Below are 1,399 nucleotides of genomic sequence, written 5' to 3' on the forward strand. Positions count from 1 at the left end.
ATGTCTGTTCTAGAGACATGTTACAGCTTTTTGATAAAGCTCTAATTGGTTTTCTTTTGGAAATATGTTTCAAATTCACATTGAATGCATTTATGACTGCAAAGCATGTCTGTGTGTGTCAAAATCGTGATTAAAATCGAAAACGCTAAATTGATCAAAGAAATCGTGACATATTGAACACAGAGCACAGCAGCTGCCTGGTCTTTTTAATGAATGACTGATGTTTTCCTGGGTATTTGTCGGAGAACTTTCTGTTTTCTGTCATCCCCTGCCTCTTGTTTTCGCCGTGACTCACTCGCTCTTCACCCCAAAGGACACTGCTACTGATCTGTAAACCACAGAAAGACATTTCTTCCTGGATGGCCGCTTCAAATCGCCAGAGGACCATCGTGAAACAATTATAATTGTTGTTTACAAGGGGGACATTGACTGTGAGAACAGTCCCCTGAGGAGGACGAGGAAACGAGATGCAGAAACCTGGCCTGAGGCCTGATTCTGTGTGCTGAAATAATGCTTTTATTAAAACACTTCAGAATTGCACATTTTAAAGGATGACAGGGTTAGGCTGGCAATTAGGAAACAGAGGTGAAGGGCATGCTGGTGTCTGCAAGAACTATCAACTTCAGTGAGGTTATTTTATCGTAAAGGCTTGAAGATCTAATAAATGCATGCAAACATAAAAATCACACACACATGCATGAGTGGGACTATTCACACCATTATGCAATGAGAGCCTTTCCTATCGGTGTCTCATCAGCCCCCACATCTCCACATGTCCACTGAGACATGTCCCTCTTACACCTCTTACTTTTCTTACAGCACTATGGTTTTGGGCCACTGGATTTCATTCCTCTCCTTGGCAGTGTCCTTCAAAAATATAATGTTTCTAAGCAGCAAGTCAAAAAAAAATAAAAAGTCAGGCGGGATCTTATGAGACAGCATCGCTTTCTTGGCAAGATAATTTGCATACTGTTACGCTAATGGTAACCTGCATGGCCTACGAGGGCTTTCTTCATTAGATGAATGGCCGCTCTATTGATTTCATTCATCTGGCTTGATTCACTGTTTAAGAGGAAAAAAAGTGCAAATCATCTCAAGCTAAAATGTAAATTGATTTGCAGATAACTGGTTGCATATTAAAGTAGGAAATCATCTGGCATTTCATCAGGTTAAAAATCTACACTTTTACTACAACGCCACCTGGTTATATCAAGCTGTGCTAACTGTTAAAAATAAGCGAGGTGGCTTTCAAACTTATTCACGCTGATCTTCAAGTCAGTATGAGGACAAAAGAACCTGGAGCTTACTGGACTGTGCCCAGCTGGTGTCTATCTATCTTCGTCCGCCCTCTGTTATCTCACTATTGCACAAAGAGAATCTTCCTGGCATTTGACTGGAC

General features: G+C 41.0%; 1 protein-coding gene across 1 annotated transcript in view; it reads right to left on the reverse strand.

Moving 5' to 3' along the window:
- Positions 1-218: 218 nt before the first annotated feature.
- Positions 219-1,399, reverse strand: part of LOC107707135 (breakpoint cluster region protein-like) — a 7,229-nt gene continuing 6,048 nt past the window's right edge. Inside the window, exon 2 of the mRNA XM_016511047.1 lies at positions 219-328. Coding sequence (XP_016366533.1) covers positions 321-328 — 8 coding nt within the window. The 3' untranslated portion in view covers positions 219-320. The remainder of the gene's footprint in view (positions 329-1,399) is intronic.

This window comes from Sinocyclocheilus rhinocerous, unplaced genomic scaffold, assembly GCF_001515625.1.
Source record: "Sinocyclocheilus rhinocerous isolate Xijiao unplaced genomic scaffold, SAMN03320098_v1.1 scaffold1557, whole genome shotgun sequence".
NCBI lineage: Eukaryota > Metazoa > Chordata > Actinopteri > Cypriniformes > Cyprinidae > Sinocyclocheilus > Sinocyclocheilus rhinocerous.